The sequence below is a fragment of the Diabrotica undecimpunctata genome, chromosome 9, assembly GCF_040954645.1.
Source record: "Diabrotica undecimpunctata isolate CICGRU chromosome 9, icDiaUnde3, whole genome shotgun sequence".
NCBI classification, from domain to species: Eukaryota; Metazoa; Arthropoda; class Insecta; order Coleoptera; family Chrysomelidae; genus Diabrotica; species Diabrotica undecimpunctata.
The window spans coordinates 108,562,240-108,588,878 of NC_092811.1; the positions used below are offsets into that span (position 1 = coordinate 108,562,240).

At 34.7% G+C, this 26,639-nt stretch overlaps 1 protein-coding gene across 1 annotated transcript in view; it reads left to right on the plus strand.

Moving 5' to 3' along the window:
• The window catches only part of LOC140451278 (uncharacterized), an 862,244-nt gene that overhangs the window by 428,233 nt on the left and 407,372 nt on the right, over window positions 1-26,639 (plus strand). Inside the window, 1 exon segment of the mRNA XM_072545021.1 lies at window positions 3,109-3,285. Within this exon segment, the coding sequence (XP_072401122.1) occupies window positions 3,109-3,285 (177 nt within the window).

Sequence of the window (26,639 nt, forward strand, 5' to 3'; positions counted from 1 at the left end):
CTGGGGACAATTGATTTATCAGTGTGCTACTAACAAAAACTATTAAAGGAGAAAAAACGAACTTATTTTGGTACCATGAAGAAGAATAAATGTGAAATACCACCAGAGTTCTTACTTAAAAAAAATAGAGCAGAACGAACTTTTCAGAAAAATTTCCATTGGTTCCATTTCCAAAAATGGTTTTCCATTGTCGTAAAAATAAGGCTGTTCTATTAATTTCTTCGACGATAAAGATAATGCGATTAACTCGAAAACTGGTGATAAGAAGAAACCCAAAATTGTCACCTTCTACAACCATACTAAAATAGGTCTAGATACTAGATTTAGTTGACCAAATGTGTGAAAAATACAATGTAGCAAGAAACACAAATCGGTGACCCATCATGGTGATATTTTGCCTGCTGTGTATATAAAGCTAATAACATAAATTAATGATAAAGTTTTAAGAAGCGACTTCATTGAAAACTTAAGCATGGGAACTAATCAAACTCCAAATTGAATATAGATCAACTATACCTTCCCTGCCAAGACAACGAGCTCGCGTACTGCTCGGAGTACCCCTTTCCCCAATAGACTAACAAATTACGTGGGACGATGTTGTTTGTGAAGACACCAGACGCCAGAACTTGTGGCTGAAAGACCTGAGGAGATGGATCGACCGCTCATCCGCAGAAATCTTTCGCGCAGCAGGTTCCAAAACTACAATTGCAATTTGGATCGCCAACCTTCGAAAGAAGACGGCGCTATGAGAAGAAGATGTTGTTTTTGTCCATGAGTTCGCAATAAGTCAACAAGAAGGTCATGCCAAATATGTGGCAAATTTGCATGCAGGGATATTTGCACTGAATGTTTGACAGACTAAAACTGTGCCACTTTTACCATTTAACAATTTTGTTATAAATTCAAAAATATAAAAGATTTGTGTTTTTTACTAAATTGTATTTATTTTTGAGATCATTTTCATTTACTTGCGAATAAAGGCACAAAAAAGCACGACCTCGTTTTTAATTTTACCACTGTCAAAATTGCCAAAGCTAAGGAATAAAACATATCTAATACTATATATTCTATATACTACATCTGGTTGGTTCAGATCACAGACATTTGCAAATTAGTTTAACACTATTCTATTGCCCAGGCTTAAAAAGATTCAGAGAAAGAAGGTCGTTTTAGGAGAAATTTGTCTTCTTATATTAATATTGAAGTCCTGGATTTGAGTAGCACCCACGTTACACAACCGTTAGATGTTGCATTATTTGCCCCAATGAAAAAGATCTAGAAGAAAATTTTATCTAGATATAAGGAGACTCATGTAGGGAGTAGATCAAATGTACTGGATAAATAGCATTTTCCAACGCTTTTACGATCATTAATCGAAAAAATACAAAAGAATAGCGATGATATTATTAAAGACGGGATTTAGGAAATATGGTATCGTTCCTTGCGACGTAACACGGCTCTTGGAGCGATTAAAACAACTAGGCAATCTAATCTGATAACTGATAGTGATACTATACATAATAATAAATCATGTTCGTCTGATATCGAAAACACTTTCATTCTGTATTTAGAAGATAAAAGACAGGAAGTCATACAGTTTAAGATATGTGGGAAGAAAAAAAAACTGTTCCAGCGGGACAAAGTGTTGCCCATTCTAAAATTAGTTTAAAAGATCTAACTGAAGCATCTACTTCCACACCTCATCAAGCTGTTGAGCCAGAAATCGTAGATGATTCAGAGAAGGACATTGTTTTGGATGACCGCTTTCCACTAGACAGGGATTCATCAGGTGGTAAAATAAATAAGTTACAAGAGATAGAAAAAGTAAGCGAATTTAATTAAAAACTCACCTCAGGTTCTCTTGGAACAAATATTGCTGAAAAAGTTAAAAACTCTGAATTAGATGATGTCTATGAAGATCTGTTGCTGTTGAACCAGAAATCGTAGATGATTCCTTGAAGGACATTGTTTTGGATGACCACTTTCCACTAGACAGGGATTCATCAAGTGGTGAAATAAATGAGCTACAAGAGATAGAAGAAGAAAGCGAATTTAATAAAAAACTCGCCTCAGGTTCTGTTGGAACAAATTTTGCTGAAAAAGTTAAAAACTCTGAATTAGATAATGTCTATGAAGATCAACTGAGTGATAACAGCGATAGAAAAAGATGGAGCGATGTTCAATGCCATGACAAAATCCTTAAATTTTTTTAAATGGCCAAAAGACGCTAAGAAATATGGTACTCGTGAGATAATGTAATTGACGACATAAACCCTCCCAAAAAAATTTCCAGACGAGGATTGTACGTTGTTCCAGAATGCGACAAATTGTGGTGGGATTAGTTTAAAACTTTGTATTTTTACTATTGTCGTTATAATAAAGTTTGTTCATTTAAAATGTAGCAATGTTCTTTACTTTTATGCTTCTTTCATAAATGTAGATAGGTTTAATTTAGAACTAAACTGCGTCTGCGACCATTTTTTTGCATTTAATTGGTGCAAAGTTTAAAATTCCATAGGATTACTATGCACCAGCAAACATTTCGTAACCAAATATTATTAAAATATCGAGTGGTGCAAGGTATCAGTTTTCTAGGATATAATTTGTACCACTAATAAAATTAGTTTGTTCTCCTAATTATGCAATATGACTAAAAAATAGCTACAATAAGAGCTGTATTACAACGTGTTTAATAGATATTTATAATAAAAAGTTCAGATCTTATTTCGAGTGACGTTATATCCACTCTAAGAAAATAAACCTAAAAAGATGGTGCAAACTAACCCCGTTTTACGGTAATTTATATTCTGTGCTTTCAAGTTTTTGATCTCTTTACTTATTAAGTGACCAATCTTTTATCATTTAATTTTTAATCGTGAAATGAAAGTAGTTAGAATAATTTTGTTATAAATGCAAACTACACATGTTCACATAATACTAAAAAATGTACACAGTGTATACAAATGATGCTATTACATTCCTAAAACAAATATTTTTGCCAAAACAAAGTCCATTGTTTATAAATTTATACAAAATCTCACATTAAAAATACAAATCTCGGATAGATATATAGATACCATTTCTCTAAATCTAATTTTATACTTTCAGATATCCGAACCTCATCTCGACACCCAGCGGGCCTGTCTGTGCGTGGAATCCGTTCTTGAAAGACTGTCAGGAAGACAGTTAGTCGTTACGAGAAACTGGCAGACCTTCCACACCGAAGTGGTGGAGAAACGCGAACTCCTGGTGCGCCTCGAATTAACCATGGAGGAGTGCTCCAAGGTTAGTAATTTTTTTACCTGTGTTTACAGTGACACCTGTTGGATATTGTTTGTGTATGAAATGAAACAAGGTGGTATTGCGTGGGAGTGAGGGTGGGGGAGGCGTAATCAAACTTTAAATTTTGTGTAGATAATCGCCGACTAGATTTATAGCATGATCTAATACCTGGATATTTATATGTTAAGATTCTAAATTAATGCTGTAATTTATTTTTCCAAGTCAAACTTCATTTATCAAGGAAACCCAATTTCTTTAAAGTAAACTTCTAAAATTAATTTTAAACATACATTAATTTTTTTATATACCTATTTAATTCAGCAGAACTTTTAATCCAAAAATTGTTCAGCCACAGCAATAAGGATTACTTTTATAACTAAACTTTTTTAGTTATTGGTATGTGACAGATTGTACGGACCAATTAGTACCAAATAAAATAGATAACTTTTTAATCTTTTTTTTTTGAACAAAAAACCACGCAGGGTTATTAGTGGATATAACAAATACAAGAAATATTACATTAAATACAATGGAATAACTTGATGTCTTTTAAATAGGTTAACACTGTTGAAATTTTTTTGGTGAGAGCTGTTTTGAGATCATCATCCGTGGGATCTTCTTTTTTCTATGAATTGAGGACAATCAGGCTGGAGCAGATAGGTAGTGGTTCTTTTGTTATTAAGTATTTGTGTATTAAGGTAGTATGGCCAATTCTTAGATGGTTAATAATAACTTGGTTTCTTCTGTTTGAAGGAGTCTCCACGACAGTATTTATTTTTGGTCAAACAACATTTAATTTTGTATGTAATTTTTCCCAATGATTTTGTCATGTTTACGTTGGATTTTAACCAGGTTCTTTAGATCGGTGTACGGATATGTTTTCAATTTTGGAGTATGGCTTGAGCTCATCCGACTTTTGTTTGAAAGTTGATCTGCTTTTTCATTTCCGTAAATACCTGTATGTGAAGGTACCCAAATAAAAGCCGCTTCCTTTCCTGATGGCCAGAATGTTTCTAGTTCGTTTTTTATAGTTTGTGAAATAGGATTGTTGCTATATATTTGTTTCAATTCCAGTGATGCATTTAATGAGTCTGTTATGATAATGCACTTCATCATTCTCCCCTTTTTAAAGACGATTAGGGATTATAAAATAGCTGTGGCCTCGCCTGTGTTTGTTGGTATCGAATTTTTTCTTTGCAGTAGTAGGCAGCAGTGTGACCATTGGGAGTTTTAGAGGCATCGGTAAAGATTTGCAAATAATTAGGATAGTGGTCTAGAATTTCCATGACTAGATGTTTAATTATTGTGGAATTTATAGTTGATTTGGGATACTTTTTAAGTGAACAGTTAATGGGTAGCTTGCCCAAGGTGGATAGTTTGCGTTTATATTTAGCGATACATTGAGTTGATTTCTATCACAAGTTGTGAGCTTTATTCTTTCTATGAGGGGTGTAGAGTTTTTAATCTTTTTGTGAGGAAGACCAGGGTTGCAGATGGGGAAGAATACAGGATGCTGTTTCTATAATGATATCGTTCAAGGATCAATGATGTCGTATTATATGTAAGGAAGGTTCTCCAGTTAGAACTTGCATACTACTAACTGAACTAGTTTCAAAAGTTCCCAGTGGTAATCTTAGAGCTGTAAATTAGATACTCTTTAGTTTGTGTAAAGGGATTTTACATGCAGCATCGTAACATATATACAACCATAATCGATTTTAGTTCTAATGAGCGATTTGTAAAGCCTAATTAATATTTTATGATCAGCACCCCAAATTTTCTCAAATCTCTTTTTGGCAGGAAAGCTGTAGTTTATTTATGTGCGAATTCCAATTTCAAGTTCTCTCAAAAGTTAGACCTAAAAAGTTTATTTCTTTTGACTGCTCTAAAGGTAAATTATTTAATGTTAAACTAGTTATGAGGTGGGTTTTATTTTTATTAAAAATAGAGCATTGTGTTTTTTCAGTAAAAAAACAAATCCCGTTTTTATTGGCCAAATATGAAGCCGGTTTAGGAAACTTTGTATAATTTAAGTTACTGTCATTACATTATTTAATTTATACTACTCAGCAATTAAAGTGGATAATTTTAAAATTCCTAAAATTAACATATAAAACTATTTTTAAAATAATTGCCTGTACTATACTCTATATGCTATCTTTATTGCCAATATTTTTTGCATGTGGTTTTTTTTCTCCCTATTCTTATCGGCACTTATCTCGTACAACGAGAGACATGTTGTTCTAAACATGAATATATCATTCGTATAAAAGTGCTTCTATTGGCTTTACCAGTTGTCAAGTCAAGAAATCTATTTATCACAAAAACATTATGCCGCAAAGACGTTTAGAACTAGTGCAGCTCGAGCAATTAGTTCGTTGGATCCCACAAGGTATAACTCAACAAGAGGTTGCTGTGAGGCTAAATGTGTCACAAAGTGTGAAAGTCGTGCATAGAATCGGTATGTAGCAACTGGATCTGCAACATACAGCCATGGAGGAGGAAGAGAACGATCTACAACTCGTCGGCAAGACCGTTTTCTAGTTCTGACGGCAAGAAGAAACCCAACATTCACGGCTTCCAGAATTAACAGTATCTTAAGGCATCCTACTGGACGAGCGATTTCCAGTCAAACTGTCAGAAGATGGTTACATGCATCCAATTTAAAGGCTAGACGGCGCGCTACCCATCCACGACTAACTAGGGAGCAGCGTGCATGTAGATATCGCTGGGCGATGGAACACTATCAGTGGAATTTCGAAAATTGGAGGAATTGTCTCGTTACTGACGAGTCAAGATTTCGTTTGTATACGAATGCTGGCCGAATATTGGTGTGGAGGGTAAGAGGACAGCGTCACAATGAAAATCTGAGAGTCCCAACCACTCTTTTTGGAGGTGGATCCGTTTGCGTGTGGGGAGGCATATGTTTTGACGGTCGCACGGACTTAGTCGTCTTAATTAATGAGACAATGACTGCTACACCATATCGACACAGAGTCATAGTACCAATAGTGGTTCCATTTTTTGGTGCAATAGGCGAACAATTTGTTCTGATTGATGTTAATGCTCGCCCTCACCGTGCGAGAATTGTCAACGAGTGTATAGAAGCTCATGGCATTACAAGAATGGAGTGGCCACCGTGTTCACCTGATATGAATTGCATTGAACATGTTTGGGCTGAAATGTCTAGGCAACAAAACATGCTCCTTCACCCGCCCCAAACCTTAGAGCAGTTGGCCAATACATTACTCGCGATTTGGGAACGTATACCGTAGCAGTTCACCAATATTAATAAGAGGTCTTCCAAATAGAGTTAGAGCACTAAGGTGACACAGAGGTGGACCCACACACTATTAGTTTTTCTTTTCGGGATATTAGAAATTGTGCCGGAATAGAAATTTTAGGTTGTTAATTTTACAATTTTTGTTTATTTTCTATTTTTTTTTTCTTAAAGAATTTCTTTCTTTCGGTTCATCTATATGAAAATACGAAGTAAAAATAAATCTTTATTTATATCACTCCATTTTTCTATTTGATCTTATGAACAAAAAATAAAATACACATTTTCATAATATCCACTTCAATTGTTGAAAAGTGTAGTATAAATAACAATGTCATCTGCTTAAAGACTAACTTAATGGGTGCTTTAATTGGCCTCCAATTTGTAATTTTGCTCGTCCATCCTGAGTAGTGCATTCTCGCTACATGACCTGCCCAGTTCCCTATCAGTTCTGCTATGCGTTCCACAACATCAGCAATACTCGTCCTTCTTCGCAGATATTCGTTTCTTATTGGGTCCCGTAACGTCACTCCCAGTATAGACCATTCCATTCGTCTCTGTGCCACTCTCAATTTCAAAGCCGTAGTCTTGGTTAGCTATTTTCCTCTGAACTAGGAAACTGAACTGAGCTTTGTCAATGGAAAGGTCAATGTTGAGTATATCGCTTCGTGACCGAGTTAGAAATAAAGGCTTAAGACGAAGAACAGGAGTTACCGATGTAATTTCCCGAATTGCTATACTGGAATGGAACTGGGCCGAACACGTCACCCGAATCAGTGATGAAAGGTGGACGAAGAGATTGATTGAGTGGAGACCGAGGTTGGACAAAAAAAGTAGAGGAAAATCCCCTACTAGTTGGACTGACGATCTCAAGAAAATGTCAAGAAAATTATATATATATATATATATATATATATATATATATATATATATATATATATATATATATATATATATATATTAATGTGATATTAAAAGTCAGAGGTGCGCCAAGCAATTAATTAGCTAATTAATTAATTAATTAAACTTATTTAAATGATGCAATTATGATTTTATCACACTATTTAATTCTCTTATCTCAGGGTTATATTCGTGCTTCAATATATATGCTTTGAATATGATAGGTAAGGTCCAAGGAATACCGGAATAATAAAAAACATATATGATACAACATTATATATTGAAATAAAATTCACACTCAAATATCTTCAACAAAAAATATCTCATATAATGATTATCAAAATTTTGTTCTACGTACGTGAAATTTCAAATTAAAATTGTTGTTCTAAATCTCCTGATCAAAATATTTCCATCTTTTCTAAAGCAATTAAAAAAACTTTGTTAATAAAGAAAAACTGACGAATGGTAAAAAACTATCTCTCTGATGATGAGTTGTCCAAATCCTTGTTCCTTGTAGCCTACACTATATATTATTAGCAGTTCCCTAGGTAATCAGCAATCTTACAACAAATTATTGCGAGCCTCTCGTCTTTAATGATTTCCTTTAAATGCACGTGTCGTTCAAAAGATGCTAGCTTCTTCTCCTCTCGATAAACTGAATCTCTCGTTCCGGCCTGAACAGTGACTCTTGGAATATATAAGTAGAAAAGTATAACTTACAATATTTTACTGGATCAGCTTCCGTCAGATACACTTACTCCAAGAAAACTCACAAACATTCACTTATAATGCTTACTATCACTTGGGAACCACCAGAGAACAACGACTGTTCGCGTTGCACACTTGGAAAACAACTGATTATCTTTTCTCCCTCAAAAATCTAGCTAAACTCTCATTCCTACATACCAATTCCACTTTTTTCAATCTCCTCCAATCAAAGCTCGTCATACGTATCCCCATCTCTTCATTTTGATAACAAACAACAATTTTACCTACAATTATAAATTTTCTAAAAACTATTAACATGCTAATCGGTTTCTACAAATTCTTAAGAACTAACGGAGAAATATAATTTCTAAATATTCTATTCTATTGTCTTATTCACTGTACAAGTCCATTTGGAAAACCCGCTTCACTTAAGCTCACTCACGTCACTCGAATATATTTTACAAAGAAAATAATTTATGCATATCTTAAATTTTGTTTACTACAGGTCATTCAGGATAATGGATTTTCATTTCTTCGAAATATCTTTTATAGTTTATTAGTTGAATTACTTGAATTATTATATGTTATATATTATATTGTACTTTGAAATATATTAAAAGCAAACCAATATTATTTTAAATTTTACATAACATTATACATAATACATAACATTTTAGCATAACAATATATATATATATATATATATATATATATATATATATATAAATATATATATATATATATATATATATATATATAAATATATATATATATATATATATATATATATATATATATATATATATATATATATATTCAGGGATTCTACAGTATTCACTGCCTTCCCTCGCTCAACCGTTTCCATCTCTCTCTGTTGTCCCATTCTCCATCGTTTAGGCCTCTCTTACTCATGGCGTCGTCTACTTCGTTCCTCCAGGATTTTCGGGGTCGTCCTCTTTTCCTCCTTCCTATGGAGGAAATTGTCAAAATTGTCGAAAAAAAAATGTCAAGAAATAAGTGCTCAAAATTTTTTTGGATTTCGCAAGGTTGGTTGTCCTGCAGATTCTTATTTTATGACCCAAATACGTATTTTTCTCCACCTTCTTCTTAAAGTGCCCTCTCCTCAATGGAGGTTGGCTACTACAATTTTAAACTCTTCTCTATCTTCAGCTGTTCTTATTAGCTGTTTAAAATTTAGCCCTCCACCATTTTTCTCCACCACTTTGTCTTAAATAGTTAAATGGTTATTGGAAACCATATTTGTCATTAACTTAGTTTTGGCCAAGTTGTTACTATTGTTACTCCTCTGTGGTCCTAATTGACTATCTTAAAGGCATACTCTAATGCCGTTATGAATATTTTCGATGACAATTTATCTCCTTGCTTTATCCCACGTTTTATTTTTATTGGTAGGATTTTATCGTGTATCTTAACAGTCAAAGTGGCATTTTTGTAAATATTGTAAATCAGTTCACTATACCTATGGTCAATCCTGCTGTCATTCATTGCTTCTATAAGGCTGTCTATTTCAATCGTGTCGAACGCTTTATAGAAATCTATGAAGGTGAGGACAAGGGGTTTGTCTTGAGTGTATGGAAGTGACCATTGGTACCATAATTTGAACAGTATCCTGCCTGCTCTCTCGGTTGGTAGAAATCTAATTTTGATGTTAATAACCTAGTGAAGAGCTTGTATATATGGTTCAACAGGCTAATAGCTCTATAATTTTCTAGGTCCGTTGTATCTCCTTTTTTATGCAAAAGGATGGTTCTTGCCCATGCACCGCTCTTTGCTGTAAACATAGATTAAATAGTTTCCTTAATTTATTTAATAGTATATCTCCTCCATTTACGATAGTTTCTATAACAATTCCATCCTCTTCTGTGGCTTTGTTATTTTTCATTTTTATTAACGCTTGTCGAATCTCATCTACTTTTATTTCTGGCATTAGTTCGGAACCTTGATTTATGATCTTTGAAATGGCTGTTTGTATTTCTGTTTGATTTCCGTCTACTTCCATATAATTCCTCGTAAAACTCTTCGACTATCTGCATTAACTCGTCTTTACGTGATATTATTTCATTTTGTTTGTTTCTTAATTTATAAATTTCGCATTTCCCATTCGTTAGCCTTCTACCCTTTAAGCTTTTATTTTCCTCTATAGTGCGTTTAATATTATCGGTTTTAAATTTCGTTAAGTCTTATAGCTTATTGTTGATATGTGCCTAATATTGGTTGATATCTAATGGGAGTGTCCAGATACCATGAGATTTATTTTTAATCATTATGTTCCTTTCTCTTTTTATGTTGATTTGGACTTTCGCTCTTATCATTCTGTGGTCACTTCTTGTCCTGAACTTGTTGAATACTGTTAAATCTTTATTTATTTGTTTTTTGTCACTTACGATGTAGTCGATTTTGTTCCTTGTTCTACCGTTTGGACTTTCCCACGTCCATCTACTGTGTATATTTTTGTGAAAGAAGCTGTTCATGTTGAATAAATTATTCTGGAGTCGGAATCCTAGAAGCGTTTCTCCTAGGTCATTTCTTCTTGGGGAACCGAATTTTCTCAAGGATGTTTCTAGCTCTGCTTCTTTTACACCTATTTTTGCGTTGAAATTGCCACATAAAATTGTGAATTGAGTACGAAAGTCATTAAGCGTAGTAGATATATTGTGCATTTAGGTACTTGCAACTAAAACCTGATAGTTTTTACAGCAAAAAGACAGTAGTTTACAAATTAAGAGGAATTTAAACTCTTAAAATAAATAATCTTTTGGACAATTTCATAACCCTCAATATCTATGATCACCGCTTTCTAAATGGCTTCTGACGCTATTTTTAGTGTCTAAACACCTTACATTTGTTATGTGAATGTTAATTTCCATTTTTTTCGAAACGGAACTTCGAGGCAAAAATAGCTTTGATTTATATTTCATGGTTCTTCAAGTTACCTCAACATGTGTAGAAAAGCCTTTCTAATTATATAGAATAAAGGTATACTACAAATAGAATCTATTCTCATACAGAAGATAAATAGGGAACAGAGGTATTTTGACAAGTTTATTATTACGGTAAAGAGCATAAATAAAGGTTGTAAATGCTTTGTAATTGTTTATGTTTATGTCACTGCACGTTTTATGCAGTAGTCGATCTTACCTAATAAATATTGGCACATATGTAATTAATATACTACAAAAAAAAAGAGACACACTTAATAAGTTTGCCGAATACCTTATTAACATTCACTCAATTCAAAGTCAGTTAATTTTTTGTACATTCTTCGATGAATGATATTTACGAATATTTTGTGACACATGAGACTAATAGTTCGGTGTTCCGAGCATTGTTTCGCGTTTGGCTTTTTTAGAATGGGTATTATTGTTTTTAATAGCCATTTTTTTCGATATGATACCAGATTTGTAAATTCTGTTAAATAGGTCCACAACCTTTGTAAATTACCATGATGTATAGTTTCTTTTTTACAGTTGTCGCCGTTTCTCGCATCAGAGCTTAAAACTAACTCGTCATCTGCTTGTGGATTCCTATTTTCCATTGCACCATTTACATCTCGTCTCTACAATCTTCTTGGTCTTCCCTTTTTCCTGTGATTGGTGGGGATCCACTATATCATTCTCTTTGGTTATCTTTCATCATTCATTCTTTCGTCATGGCCATACCATTTCAGCCTTTTGCATTCTATAGTTTTCAGGATGTCAATATCTATTCTTTACTCTGAATGTAAATTTCTTTCTTTATCTCTTCTAGTGCTTTGACAGCATTTGCGCCAATAATAAATTTCCGTTGCAATTATTTTGATTGTCCAAACCAAACACCACTTTGATCTTCTGCAAGTATTACTTGGACATCCGCAAAAGGCAAGATGTGGAGTTTATGATCTCCAATTTTGACACCCATAGGTTCTCATTTTCTTTTCCAAATATCCAAAGCCCCCTTCAAATAAATCTTCAAACAATGCAGCAACCTAGGTAAAGTCATTTGGCCACCTTTATCCTTTTTGTCACGTTTTGTAAGATTTCTATTGAACTCGTCATATCATAATACCACTTCCACTTAGCATGTAAATCGGTGGAATTTTCTTGTCTTCTAGCACCTACCACATCTTGGCTAATAGGACACTATCATACGTCTTTTGAAGATCAATAAATACCATTTGTGTCTCCATATTATGCTCCAAGCGTTTTTCTATTGTTTGTTTTAAACGCAGAACACATTGTATATACAAGATCGACTAGCACGAAAGCCACTTTGATCTTCAGCGTCTTCCTAACAATCTTCAATTCGGTTTTGAATTATGTTTCCGTATATTCTACAAATTAAGTTGGTTACACTAAGCCCCTCAGTAGTTCTTACAATCCTTTCTGGCTTCTTTATTTTTGTACAGATTGCTGATATATGCAGTTTTCCATTCTTGGAATCTTTTTCACCTCTTAAAAATAAATAAAAGGTACTTGTATAAGCCAAGAGCTGAAATAGTTTGTCAGGGCCATATTTAATCAGTTCTGTGGGTACTCCCCCCCCCCGGTCCTAGACCATTATTTTACCCCCCCTTACCCATTTTCCATATTTTCCATAACGTTATCATGTTTTTTATTATACATTTATCATACAGGTATTTATTGCCCATAGCCTTTCGATATACTTCGTGACTTCGTCAAGGGCAATCATGATTTTGTTGTACTTATTAATTGCTAAGGATTAACAAACATTGTTTAATTTCAAATTCAACCTCATTCGATAGAGAAATTGTGCTGATCGTATCCATTATTATTTTTAAAATGATATGATAATTTATTAAAGAATCGCAGAAATTTATTAATCTTTCAGTGTTTTTATTGATTATTTCTTCTTTAAATAGACCGACCACTATGCTAATTACTTAGCTTCCAGTTCTAGTATATATAAGTCACCTAGTAGAATTACTTCCTTCCTAGTTCCAATACTTTATACTAAGATCGTCAATTCGTCGTAAAATTGATCCTTTACCTAGTCCTTTTTATCTTCAAAAGGTTTTAAACCCCATGGGGGTTTAAAAGTGGATTTCCAATCAGAGCATAACCTGGGACTAACTGGGATAAATTTGGATTCTCAATGGAGCAACCTGAGACTAACTAGGACAACTTGGGATAAACTTTGAAACTCCCAACGCAACATACTGAGATCCTAATTAGATAAAGAAAATACAAAGTTAAATATGCGAAGAAACTAAAGGTACAAATATAAAGCAACAAAAAGTATAAAAAAATCTTACCCTTTGACAAGAGTCTGGAAACACACTATCTTACATTTTGATGCATTGATTTCGTCTACACAACGGGAAATAAAATATAATTGAAAAAGTATGTTTAAATAGAACATAAACCGTTACTTTGTGTTTTCTGTATGGTCAGAAAAGACGGCACATTTTTCAGTAATAATATCGTATGGCATTTTTGTCGGGGAGATTCTTTCGGCCAGGTTCCGGTGCCATTTGCATCTTTAACCGTGTTTCAAGTAGCTAGTGTCGATGCACACACTAGCCCAGAGGGACAGATGGCTTAGCGTGCCCTCCGAAGCACGGTGGACAACTGGTATCATTTTTAAAAATGAAAATGTCGTTGTTGGTGCCGAGATTTTTCAGTAAACTCTTTAGACGGATTACAGCGGATAGCTGCAGGGATTCGTTTAAATATTTGCAAAAAAAGCGAGGTAGGTAGTCCTGACGGAAAAAATTTATGATAGTACCTAAGCTTTTTACAAAGGTTCATTAAAGGTTTATCACTTAACGGTTGTTTTATACAGAAAATTTGCAATAAAGTCATAAACCGAGGAAGCACAGAATATTTAGGTAGGTATTACATTGGCATATAATGGACATTTTATTAGCACACCCAACAAAATTATTTCTTGAGCAAATTGAAGTCATGTGTGTTTTTAATAAAATATAACAAAATAAACGAAAATTGGACAAGATATAACGTACCAGATGTCTGACACGTTATAAGATAATCCAGACAGGCCATTACAGCATTGTGAGATTATGACTGAGAAAATAAATCGCAATCCAAACTTTCTATTTAATATGTATTTTTCGATATATCGATAAATCGATACTATTGCCGTTATTGGGCTGATTAAAATCCTAGAGTTTATCATGAAACACATGCCAAAAAGCCATTCAAATTAAACGTATGGTTAGAAATTTATCGGGATGTCGTTGGGCTATTCTTGTTGCAATAAAAATTGAACGGAGAAGCATATTTAGAATTATTAAAAGAGACGTTCCTGTTTTGACAGATATAATCGAAAATAATAACAGATACTGATTTGTTTTTCGTATGAGACGGCGCACATCCGCATTATAGCATAGTTGTAAAGCAATACCTTAATCAACGGTTATTTAGGCAATGGATTCGACGAAGAGATTTAATTAAATGTCCAACAAGATCCCCAGATTTAACACCCCGGGAGTTGTTTCTATTGGCTTACCTAAAAAGCAAGATTTATAATACTGTTTCATTGGAAGAGCTAAGACGACGAATATTGCATGAATATTAGACGAATTGCAGTCTAGTACTTAGGCCATGTTATGAGAGGGCAAGGTACTTAGTATTGCAGCTTATTATGCAAAGCAAAATTCGAGGAAAGCGAAATGTGGGAAGACGAAGAATATCGTGGCTTAAGAACTTAAAGAAGAAGATAGAAAATGGAACTTAAAGGAGAAGAAGTCTAGTAACCCTTGAAATGCTTCAAAATATTAGTCGTAATTTCAAACAGCGACTTTATAATTGTATGGACGTTGGTAAATATCATTTTGAACATTTAATTAAACAATTGTAACTGATGAGTAAACTATTTTAAATTTTGAATTTACTAATTTAAAATTTAGTTAATTTTCTTCACGATACATTTAATAAAGTTTGCAAATTTCATTTTTGAATTTTCATCACATGCATGTTTGGAAGTTAATTTGCATTAAAATCACATAAAAAAATGAACCGCCAAAGAAATTTGTCAATGGAGGAGGCAGTGCGAACATCTCCTAGATGAAGGATATTCAATGCGATACGTTGCAGGTTTGTTAGAAGACATCTAAGAACGGATGGTCGCAGACCGAAGAACAAATTTTCAGATATACGCAGTACAAGAATGCTGAGCGACATCGTGAGGGCGTCAGGTCTATCCTTAATGAGTATATCACCGCAGAGTTTGGCACTGCGAGAGCCGGGAAGCGAAAACAACAGCAGCCTAAACAAACTCAGAAGTCGAAAGCTTCCAACGCCCCGGCTATAGAAAATAGACGGCATCAAAGGGCTCAACGATACCGTTTGACCCAAACACGATACCACACCGATAGATCCGCTCTGGCTCGTGCGATCATAGATGACAAGCCTCTTTATAGCAACGATGTCTACCCTGATATCAAGGCTGTCGAAAGGGAATATCGGACGATCTTCTCATCAAGATCGCCAACAGACGAAGAACCGATTTCAGATCAGAAGGAACCGCTACTGATTAGCACTGCTGTAACAGAAGCGGAAATCCTCGGGGCCTTACAAACTATGAAATCTCAGGCAGCTGGTCCTGACTTTATTAAGATCAGAGAGCTGCGTAAGATACCCGTTCAGAAATTGGTTCTCGTCTATAATACCATGCTCCATTATGGTGTCACCCCAGAAGTATTGAGGGATTGCAGGACCACCTTAATATCAAAGGGTGGCGATCCATTGGAGGTAGGTAACTGGCGTCCGATAACCATTTCTTCGGTCATGGTCAGGGTGCTGCATCGTTTGTTTGGTAAGAGGCTTGCGGTGTTAGATTACCACGAGCTTCAGAGATACTTTCGGCAGGTAGATGGCGTTCTATTAAACAATCTGACGCTTCAGGCGGTTATCAAAGAACGAAGAAGCATCAGTATCAGTCGCAAGCATCAGTCGCAAGGTGAGGCGATATAATGAAATAGGGTCGTACCATCGAAGACCAGGACAGGGGCGAAAACGTTGCACTAATCAAATTAATGATCGTTTTTTGAGACAACGTGCTCTCAGAGATAGGAGAGTCACCAGCAATTTGCTACAAAATGAACTAGGAGATGTTCGAAATGTCGCGATAAAAGCCCAAAAGCTCCAGATGGTCGTGAGCGTGTCTGGCGAAGGCAAGGAGAAAGGTTTGCCAGCTGGAATATCTCTCCTAAAGTACCTTTTGGTGGTGGCTCTAAAATGTTTTGGTGGGAATTTGTTTTGAAGCTCGTATTGAGTTGGTCTCCATACGTACGAGGTCTATGAATGCCCATTATTACTTAGACTACATTATTGTCGAACATGTAATGCATTTTGCTCCGTTTCTTGGACCTAATTTTTTAATCATGCAAGACAACGCTCGTCCTCGCGTGGCTCGACAGGTTATTGGCTTCCTAAATGATGTTGATATTTCATTATTAGAGTGGCCACCTAACAGTCCGGACATGAATCCTATAGAGCATCTATGGGACTATCTCAAAAAAAAAAAGATTCGAAGTCGTAGACCCCTATTGCCAATCACAACCAACTCATTGAGGCTGTTATTGAAGAATGGGAGAATATTCCGCAAGCTTTTGTTGAATAAGAATTAAAGGAGGGCCAACACGGTATTAGTGTTGACCCAGATGCATTTTATTATGTTACTCATTTTTTTCTTTTTGCAATTTGGAGTTATGCTAGCTTATTTACGCATTTCCGACAAGAACCAATTTTTTAATAAACAATAAGGCAAATTAAGGTCATGATAAAGTCATGTTGGACTTATTTGTAGGTGTTTATTATTATTTCAATGTAACTTAGTTTTATGTTGTGTTCATATTGTAAATATTTAGATTAATTAAAGTGGTGCGTTAATTTTGTCCAGGAGTTTATAATATTCTGTTTGAATAAAAAAAATATGTTTGGTTTTTTCCGACCGAAGCAATTTTCATTAAATATCTTTAGTATACACTCATAAATTATTCGTAAATTGATCGAAATACTACTTGAGAAAGCTGTTTTGACACAGAAATATATTTCGGACGTTTAATGAATTTTATGAAAATTTAGAATCAGTATTTTATTTATTGAAACATACAATAAAAACAGTAAATGATTTATGTTTTCCACTTTAAGTACCGCTTTGTTGAGTTTTCTGTGTGTATTTTAGAATATTAGTTGTTTTTTTAATTATCAGTTGGGCGATTTCCAAACTGTAGCAGCCCAGAAAATTAAAGGAAATATTCTAAGAACCCTGTGTCTTTAACATGCCTGTTTGAACTTAAACTTGTAACTAAAATTAGAAACTTGTGGTCAATGTGTTACTACGAAACTTTAGTATTTTGCATAGAGGGTTTAGTTTAGTCGGTTGTGTATGTGTTCAGTGATAATTGTAGTGTTTTTAAACTATATTTTCAATAGAATTAGCAATAAATACAACAGAATCTAATAAAATAGAATAACCGTGTGTTTCAAACAAAGCAACATAAACCACCTTTGCCTATAACTCACGTGTATACTTAATAATTTATCAAAATAGCTTTCAATATATTTTTTTAAACACAACAATATTTTTATCTTAATATAACGTTTAAAAAAATTTTGTGGTTCATAACAATCAAAGGTTTAGATATTTGCAAAGTTCATTTGAGAAAAATTGTTGTCTAGTTATTTCTAAAGTAAATAAGGAAGCGGTTGGCCAAAGACTAGTTACCCAGAGAAATTTATTAACGATAAAAAACAAATAATTGAAATTTAAACAACTCATTTGTGTGTAGTCTTCCAAGTTTTCAGTGGGTATTACTCACAAAAATTTGTATTCTTTCATATTCCTAAGTCTTAATTAATATTTAAACCTTGTTTTGCACAATCTACTTTCCCATGGCTGTACTGTCATTTTTTTTTCCCGTTTTCAGGTTCTATTTGTTTAGTTTCCTCAATAATTTTCTAAACAAATATGTAGTATCGTCAATATCTTCACCAAGAACTTAGTCATTTGGGAATAATATGTTCCTTCCCAAATTGTACTATCATTTTACAACAATTCTTGTATCAACTCAGAGCTGAGCTTAAACAAATCCCAAAGAGTATACTTAACTTTATCAATTTGAATATTCTGGTTGTCATTGTCTGGATGCAACTAATATTCCCTTTATAGACATTTTTCTTGATATTTGTATGTTGTGGGTAAAGTCTGTTCACTTTTAAGCTGTTAATTGGCACATTAGAGTAACCACAAAATCCAAAAGAAAAAATATTGCACTGTTTTCCCAGTTAAATTTTAAAAAAATATGAATGGGGAGGTCATCATAAAAAGAATGTACATCTTTGGGAATTACAATTTTTAATTCATGGAGGTGGTTATATTTTGTTGTTTAAAGTGGTTTTACTTCATAGGGTCTAGGGTTAATTAGCGCAGTTTTACAGACTTCCACTTAACCTACTTGGGAGTAAATTTCACCATTTTTTAGTGTAGGCTCTATGGTAGAATGCGCACTCCATGTAGGTGCGACCCTGTTTTCTAAAAATGTCTGTGTAATTATGATACCAATTTTTACAGCAGCAAAGAGAAGTCCGTTTGATAAATATTACAGTAATTCTCTCAATAGAAAGAATAAAATCGATTAAAATGCTGCAGAATTCTTCTGAGTATTCAACTCCGAATATATGTTAAATATTAGTGGAGATAAAATGCAGTCCTGTATTAGTCCTCTTCGTTTTTGAAGAGCTCTTCAGAATTATCATGGCCATTCCTAATATTTGCACGTTTATGCCAGTAAAGATTTTTAAGGATACGTTGGTCTTCATCATCAATACCTACCTGATGAAGAATGGCTATCATTTCAGTATGTCTTATTTGATCAAAGGCTTTCTCAAAGACTTTCAAAGGCTACACATATAAACTGGATCCTGCATCTTTGTACCATAACCTGAATAGTACTTCTCTGGTTTCAAGATTATTGTGGAACCCAAACTGCGTTCCACATTTTACACTTAAAGATGTTCTTCTATTCTTAGGTACATCTTTAAGTGTAAAATTCGAAGAAATATTTTTAAAACATGGCTCATCAGGCTAATGGTTCGGTAGTCACTACATCTTTTCGCATTTGCTTTTTTTAGGTATCGTCACAAGGGATAGAGCAAGGAGCAGAGCAGGGATAAACTCTGTTGTCTTCAAGCATATCCAGCGCACGAAAGAAACAACTGTACAGAACAATTCGTACAGAAGCAAGAACGCACTGGAGGGAACAATGTGACAAGCTGGATGATGACATCTTTGATTAGGGATATAGGATCGCAATGAAAAAGTTCCATGCGTACCCCTCATACGAAATTCCACTAGACAAAAAGCTTGAAGTAACACGAGAGCTTTTTCCGTCCGGCAGATGTCATGTAGTGTGGAGGGACAAGGGAGCTGAGCGGGCCGTACCCTATACCATAGATGAATTAGTGGAGACATTAGATGCACTTAAGATACGTAGAGATTTGCTTAAAACATTGCTTAAAACACTAGAGATTTTCTGAGGCATGGAAGACATCAAGGTTGGTACTGCTTTCCAAAACTAGAGAGAAATATAGCCCCATATTCCTCCTCCCATGCATCGGAAAGTTATACGAGAGGATGCTGCGAGGACGGATCGACGACACGATTGAGAGATCAGGAGGCCTATCCCCGAGACAATTCAGATTCTGCAAAGAGAAGAGCATAATTGAAGCAAATTTTGAATGTAATCGAGGTATTGCACATGAACGACGCTGGGCGACTCTGCTACTCTTCGATGTTAGAAATGCATTCAACACTGCAGTGGAAAGAGGTCAGAGGAGTTGAGGTCATTGAAGGAGAGGGAGTGTCCTAACTATTTCATGAATGTGATGGCAGAATATCTTTCCTAGAGAAAGATCATGGTTGAGAAGAACACGCTCGCTGACGTAACGGCTGGAGTCCCACAACATGTCGTGAGGGACTGGATGACAGATCACCAATATGGAGGATGGGGAAGCATATACGGGTGGTATCCCAGAACGCAGCAAAGAGAGAGACTGTGATGGGGAGGGTGATGCCTAACATTGGGGGACCCAAATCAGAATGGAGTTACGGCGTTACACGGTGTTATGCAATCAATCATCCTTTACGTGGCACCGATCTGGAGTGGGGCAGTAGAAATACCATCCTACTAGGAGCTCATGATACGAGTAGACATAAATAGTGTGTTGCGAGTAGCATGCGCCTACAGGACTGTATCTGTGGCGACCTTGTGAACTATCATGGGTTGTGTTTCTCTGCATGTTTTGGCAGTAGAAAGGAGACATCTCTATAAGAGACGAGAGCATAAACAAAGAAGAAAGGGAAAGATCAATGAAAAGATGGCAAGAAGAGCAGAACAACACGGAAGATGTTGCCCAGTGAACTAAGATGCTGATGCCGAGCCTAAGGCAACTGGATTACTTCCTGATGCAAGTGCTCACATGACATGGGTATTTTAGCACGTATCTTAATAGGTTTGGAAAGACAGATACGCCTACGAATACTCCTACACTGTTACTCACACAATACTGGAGTGTAATAGATGGATAGTAGGAAGAAACAGAATTTATAGAAAAATAAGGAACCATGTGACCGTGAGAGAGATGATCGTGAAGATGACGGGAAGTAAGGTGGAATAGTGTAAACAATTACATCCGAGCAGTAATTAAAAAGAAAGAAGAAGAAGAGAAACTCTAGACGGACCAACGACAGAAATAAGATCTAGATAATAGAAGGGAGTGCTTTGGAAGTGTCATCAGCCTTACAGCAGTCGGAGTACGATACGGTGCGAAGTAGGAGAGGGTGGTTTTAGTTGGTAGCCAGGATAATAGGAAGGCATCCGTTTGCAGGACCTCCTTCTAGAGAGAAATGTGCTTGGATGTACTCCTTTACCCTGAGTCCAACAACGCCAGCCATTCCTAGGGATGGGTTAACCTGGTACGGTTTTAAGAAATTTCCATCCTCAGAGGAAAAAAAAAAATAAAAAGATAAAGTAGAAATCTTTTACCTGAACTTTCAAAGAGCTCTATTATTTCAATCGGTATGTCATACGGCCCCGTTGCGTTTCTGGTCTTTGTTAATTTTATTACTCGTTAAATTTCATCCATAGTTATGTCAGTTCCTGTCACTACTTCTTTAAGCTCAAGATCAGGCCTTTCATCATTACAGTTCCTCAATGTACTCTTTCCATCTGTCTATTTTATTCAAATCAGTGATAATCAGTTTGCCGTTTCTTTCAACGATGTTATTTGTATGTTTTTACTCTTCAATCTCCAAACATTTGTTTTCAAAGTATGTTTCTGTTGCAGCTCGTATTCTAGTCCTTATCTTCTTATTAATTCGTTTATATATTTCGACGTTTTGACTCTTGAATTTGCATCTTTTGTCCATTAGATTCAAAATCTCATCGTTCATCCACTGTTTTTTTTTTCGATTGTTAGCTTTGTTTGGAGTTAAGCTGTTCTTAATCGTTTTGATTTGGTTCCAATGACCCTGGATAATTTAATGTTGTTCGTTATTCTCAAAATTGATCTTAAGATTGTTTGCAATCACCTCACTGTTATTTCTTTAAAAAACAATATCCAGCTTATTAAAAGATGGCTGTGGGTTTTCTGTTTAATCTTTAATTTTAATTCGGCCAACAACAGACTGTTCTTAGATGGAACATCGGCACCAGGAAATGTTTTTTGCAGATTTTACTGCATTTATGTAACGCTTACTGATGGTTATGTGGTCAATTTAATTTCTTACAAAATTACGAGGGGTATCTATTGGAGATTTCTACGTATATAAAAAAAAACAAAACAAAACAAAAATCTGCGAAATAGTCTCCCCTTTTATTTCTGTCGCTCAGTCTAAAATGTCAAATAATGTTACTTTGTCTGCCTTTTCCTATCTTAGCATTAAGGTCACCCATCAGAATGGTGAGATCTCTGGTCTGGAATTGGTCAGTAACAGTTTTTACATATTCGTAGAACAATTTATAGTCTACATCTACAGTTTCGTTTTCTTTTACGCATACCAGGTATGAGTAAAAACTTTTTTGATATCTACGAATATATCTAGATGTGACAATTTGATTAAAATAAATTCAAATTAAAAATCCAGGATTATTTTGATATCTTTCATTTAAGTTTTTGTTCGATTTCTTGATGCTACCGCTCGGTATGTACAGAATGGCCTTCAATAATTTTTTTTATGAGAAACAATTAAACTCTTATTATTTTAAGAGTCCGTAAATCTTTTATCTTCTTAACGTTTAGTAATACGAACCGTGAAATAAGTATTTTTGAAAACACTATAAAAGCGTCGTGGGAGTTAGTCAGTTTTAGAGCAGCATCATTTGACATCAGTTATCGAAATAAAACTGTTAGATTTAAAAATATTTTTAGAACGATGTTGCAAAAATTGAAACTGTGATCAAATATTTTGTGTGAAAATTATTTTTTCGGAAAATGGGTCACTACATCTTTGGCTTTCCTGACATAAAACATTGTCGGCTAGACCTGGGTTATATAAAAATATCCCGTTAATTATTTTTAGATAGAAGCATATAAACTAATTTTGAAACTGAGTTTATCAATGAAATACTTTTGTATTTCTGATAGCTCATAGATGAAGATATAATTAAATCCATATTTACTATGTACAGCCAAAAAGCATTGTTGAATTTAAATTCGTATTATTCGTTATGGTATTCGGAATTTATCCGTTCCATTTACATGTCCGCACTATGTGAGTTTAGTCCTATGGTTTTCAGGTCGCTAACATGACTTAACGACCACTTACCTAGTCGGGACTGCCCTCCAAATCATAGTAGCTTCTCATTTAAATTAGAAATTGAAAAATTTCTTGTGTCGGTACCGGGAAGCGAACAATAATATGTTAAATAGTGTTCATCTAAAACATTAGGGCCGATTGTTCGAACGCTAATCAAAACTTGATTGTAATCAAATATTTAATTAAAATCAAATACGTCACATTTTGAGGTTATGTTGACTGATTTATTTTATAAGCAATTTTAATATAGACAATAATAATAATAAGCAATTTTTAATAATTTTGACAGCTGCTGTGACGTATTTGATTGTAATTAAATATTTGATCACAATCAAGTTTTGATTAGCGTTCGAACAATCGGCCCTGATTTAATGTGTGATATGTTACTATAGGGAAACCCTCAATATTTCTTTAAAATAAAATTACTAGCGATCAATTAATTCTCTGTAATTTTAGAAAGCCATTTTTTTTCACTTTATATTTTGCTTCATAGTAATGTTTAGTATTAACCAAAATTCCATTGTGAATTAACTACTATCCACACAATATTAATGCACATGCAAGATCAATTGTATATATTACTATTTTATATTAAATATTATTAATAACCATAGTCATCTCCTAGTCTCTTATGGATTTTATAAGAGATTTGTTGATTATATTCATATTGCTTATAATATTTCTGCTTCTTCATAAATGTTTTCCAAGAACGAAACAAAACTTTATTTCGGTAAGTATAATCGGAAATACAGGGTTGGAACTCTAAGAAATGAACATACAAGAGATACATCTTGCATTGTCATACAGTTATTTCTTTTCATTCGTCATTTTGCAGATCACGGTTGCGCCAGTATGAATATTAGATAATAAAAATGAATAAAGCAAACTTTAGTTTAGCTGATCCTTATTAAGATATCTGTCAAATTTATTAAATATAAAGTAAAATAACGTCTTCTTTGAAAAAGAAGACATTCCACAAATGTTTGCTTCTAGTCATGACTTACAGCGCTAAAACGTTTTTTTTTTAACCCAGGCTACAGCAACCAAACTCAGAGTAGACCAAAGAAGAATAGAACACTCGCTTCTTAAACTGACTCTCAGAGACAGGGTTAGAAACGAAGAAGGACAGGCGTCACATATGTCATAGAGCCGTTTAGCATGGCTGACGTGGCACTGGGCGGGCCACGTGGTCAGAATAAATGACGGGAGTTGGACCCAAAAAATTACCGTGTGAAGACCACGAGCTCACAGAAGAAGCAGTGGTAGACCACCTACAAGATGGATAGACAACGTCAAAAGAATCGCCGGGAATTGGCTGCAAGAAGCTGAAGACCGACAGAACTGGAAGAAATTAAGGGAGGCCTATGTCCAATTTTGGACGCAGAAGGTTGTATAATGATAAAAGTAAAAGATCCAAAATAAGCATAAACAAAGGAATGAGAAAGTGAATGAGCCAGGCCTTTTTTTAATATTTCGTATATACAGTTATAAGAGATGCAAAAACTATTCCCAATATCTAACCAAATATTAGAATATGTAGATGACTAGGACCTTGTCGAATGCATGGCTCATAAATCTTGGTAGACTTTCCAACGCAGTGTAGTATATGGGTCTGGTGATCAAAGAAAATAAACTCAGTTCAAACATGGAACAAAGTTTTAACATCGATAATTAGTATTTTGAAGTTGTTCAACAATTCTCTTGTCAAAGATACTTGATATACAGTACTTGATAATATTAATGATATCTAGAATCTTAATACTTTTAGTGTACCGGTGTGCGACATTAGTGCTTTCTGCTGACTATCATTATTCTAGAGAAAAGTACTCAGAAAAATAATAGGTTGAATAATTGAGAATAAAACCTGACGTCATCAATATATATTTGAACTAGAAATTAATATAAATAAATAGCTGAAGCCAAAAATGCGATCACTTCAATAAAAATTGCGTCAAGCGTGGTAGTGTGTCAAATCATAGCAAGTGGAACCACCTATTCTATTGGAAAAATCTGAAGAAACTAGACGAAGAGTTGCATTGCAGAGTAGAGTTGTGAGTTGAGATCGGTATTGACAATAATTGGCATCAAGCTTATCTTACCAACGAATGAGATCGAATAGAGAAATAAGCTTAGGAAATTTGAGGATCAACCTGAATCGTAATGTCAAAGATAATGATGAGTAGGGTACTCTGCTTTAATTTGATAAATATTTCTTAGGTATTTTATATATATAAGCGGGGATCCTACAGCTTTTCCTGCTTTCCGCATTTCGATCGCCATCTTTTTCTATCTCTCCAGGTGTCTTCATCAATAGCTCTGTCTTTCATGGTTTCCATAACACCTTGTATCCAATACTTGGCTGGTCTTCCTCGTTTCCTTCTATTACTTGGATTGTATTCCATAGCTCTTTTTGACCATCTGTTGTCGTCCATCCTCTGTACGTGTCCATACCATATTAACTGTCTAGTTTCTATTCTTTCAGAAGTTGTATGTACTCTATCTGTTTTTCTTCTAATTTCAGAATTAGGTATACGTTCTACTCTTGATATACGGCAAGCTCTTCTCAGGGAGTCCATTTCAACCGTGTCAACTTTTTTCTTTCCTTTTACTGTCATTTGCCAACATTCTGCTCCATATGTAAGAATGGGCTCTACAATTACTTTGTAGATAGTCATTTTAGTTCTCATAGTAGCTTTGTTGGACCAAAGTATCGAATTCAGAATTTGAACACTCTTCCTGCCTTGTTGCACTCTATAGTCTATATCTCGTTCCGTTGTTCCTTCACTGCAGATAATACTTCCCAAATATTTGTATTCGTAGCACCTTTTCATCTGTCTAATTTCCAAATCCGGGTCTTCGTCTTCACTGCCTATTCGCATATATTCTGTTTTAGACATATTCATACTCATCCCCCATTTTTCGTATTCATCTTTGAGCTTTCTAAGCATATAATCGGCATCTTCTTTACAGCTTGCAATTAGTACTTGATCATCTGCAAAGAACAGCGTTGTCAGATAATGGTTGTTAAGCTTCAACCCCATTCCCGCACATTTTTGTCTCCACTGGTGCAGTGCTTCTTGGATATATATTTTGAATAGGGTGGGGGAAAGACAACATCCTTGTCTCAAGCCTTTCGTTACTGTAAATACCCTTGAGAAAGTATTTCCAGTGTTTGTTTTTACAGTGCTTTGAGGACATTTATAGATGTTCAGTATTGCTTTTAGATATGTTTTACTAAGGTCCGTTTTCGTCAAGATACTAAATAAGAGTTTTAAAGGAACTATATCATAAGCCTTCTCCAGATCTATAAATACCAGATGCGTAGGGAGGTTTCAAGCTGTTCGTTTTTCAATTACTTGTTGAAGGGTAAATGTGTTGTCCACGCACGATCTTCCTGCTCTGAAGCCGCTTTGTTCTTTAATTTCTTTATACTCCACTTCTATTCTTCTTTTCAATATACGACCATATAACCTTCCCAGCGAGCTAGTTACGCTAATGCCTCTATAATTTCCGCATCCTTTTCTGTCTCCCTTTTTATAAATGGGGCTAATGTGGGCCAAATTCCAATCGTCTGGAAACGTTTGGCCTTCAATTAAGCATTTATTAAAAATATTCACTAAGCTTTCCAAAAGAGGATCCAGTCCATGTTTCACCAGCTCGATGGGAA